General features: G+C 61.7%; 1 protein-coding gene across 1 annotated transcript in view; it reads right to left on the reverse strand.

The window, feature by feature from the left end:
* Positions 1-350: 350 nt before the first annotated feature.
* Positions 351-1446, reverse strand: part of TESC (tescalcin) — a 2879-nt gene continuing 1783 nt past the window's right edge. Inside the window, exons 4-7 of the mRNA XM_029963295.1 lie at positions 1366-1427; positions 1188-1295; positions 727-774; positions 351-634 (exon numbers count right to left, since the gene is read on the reverse strand). Of these exons, the coding sequence (XP_029819155.1) occupies positions 557-634; positions 727-774; positions 1188-1295; positions 1366-1427 (296 nt within the window). The 3' untranslated portion in view covers positions 351-556. The remainder of the gene's footprint in view (positions 635-726; positions 775-1187; positions 1296-1365; positions 1428-1446) is intronic.

Genomic DNA, 1446 nt, shown 5'->3' on the forward strand with positions numbered 1-1446 from the left:
CAGCCAGGGGGGGCTGGTTAGGGTTTAAATTGAGGTTATTCCATGAGTTGTTTCCATCTTTGCCGGCTTGAGCATCCTGTGGGGATGCAGAGTGGGATGTGATTGTCCTTCCAGGTGCTGAGGATGCTGCCCTCCCCATCCTGCCCCTCGGCATCCCCATCCCTGCCTGCACACTCTCCCCTTGGCCTGGGATCAGGGGGCTCACAGCAGCTCCTTCCCCAGGGCAGCACGTGGTAGAGGCTGAAAACGCAGATTTACAGGGAGAGCAGGGTCTGTGGAGGGTTTCTGCACAGGGACAGACCCCAGCAGGCCCTGGGGGATGGATGGACGGAGCATTTCTGAGCTGGGAGTAAAAAGAGAAATACCTTTTATTACAGATAAAAGCCTCTTATGTTTCTAGAGAGCAGCGGCAGCCCCAGCGCGGGCGGGGACAGAGCGCTCGGTGCCAGGAACATGGAGCTGCTGAGTCCTCTTCTTCCTTCTCCTCCTCTTCTTCCTCCTCCTCTTCTTCCTCCTCCTCCTCTTCTCCTCCTCCTCCTCCTCCTCCTCCTCCCCCTCAGTAGCAGTGGGCGATGGTCTCCATGTTGAGGAAGCGAACGTGCATCTTGGTCTCGATGTCGATCCCCTGCCACATCTGCCAGGGGGACGGGGCTGAGCAGGGCCAGGGGCCCAACCCCAGCTCCCCGAGGCCCTCCAGCTCCCTCCTTCCTGGCAGATGCCACCAACCTTAAGGAAATCCTCGAAGGTGATGCCCTCGTACACCTGGTCCGGCCCCTGTGCCAGCGAGAGAGGAAACATCACAGCTGCCCCACACCACTGGGCACGGGGCTCTGGGGGCTCTGGGGGCTCTGGGTGACCCAGGGTGGGTCCCCTGGGGCAGTGGGACGAGTCTCCCATGGGTGCACAGCCCTGTACCCCACAGCCAACCCAAAATTAGTTCCCAGCCCACCTTTCCCATAAGCACTAACTCCCCAAACTCTGAGGACAGGGCTTTAAGGGACGCTGTTTGCTCACCCCCCTTGGGCTCTGCTCGTGGAACAAACCCGCCCTGAAAGCTGCTGCCTGCAAAAACACCTCCAGCCAGATCAGCTGGGAGATGCCCTGGGCAGGACAGACACCTCCCAGCCCCGTTTTTGGTGCCAGTGCAGCACCCCCGTGCCCCGGCAGGGCCGGGCAGCAGCTCCCACCATCTGTCCCACGCAGATGCTGGCGGCCTCCATCATGGCCCCGTCGGCGATGGAGCGGGCAGACTCCTTCTCCAGGTGGGGGTTCCCCGACAGCAGCTCCTCCACCACCTGCAAGACAGGAGGTCAGAGCCATGGCTGGGAACTCCCCGGAGCCCGGGCGGGAGGGGCCGGGCGTTACATTTCTGTACTCCTGCAGCGTGATCTTCCCGTCGTGGTCCGAGTCGTACATGTGGAACAGGACTGGGAGGGACGAGAGGAG

The sequence above is a fragment of the Manacus vitellinus genome, unplaced genomic scaffold (assembly GCF_001715985.3).
Source record: "Manacus vitellinus isolate BGI_N305 unplaced genomic scaffold, ASM171598v3 scaffold_58_pilon, whole genome shotgun sequence".
NCBI lineage: Eukaryota > Metazoa > Chordata > Aves > Passeriformes > Pipridae > Manacus > Manacus vitellinus.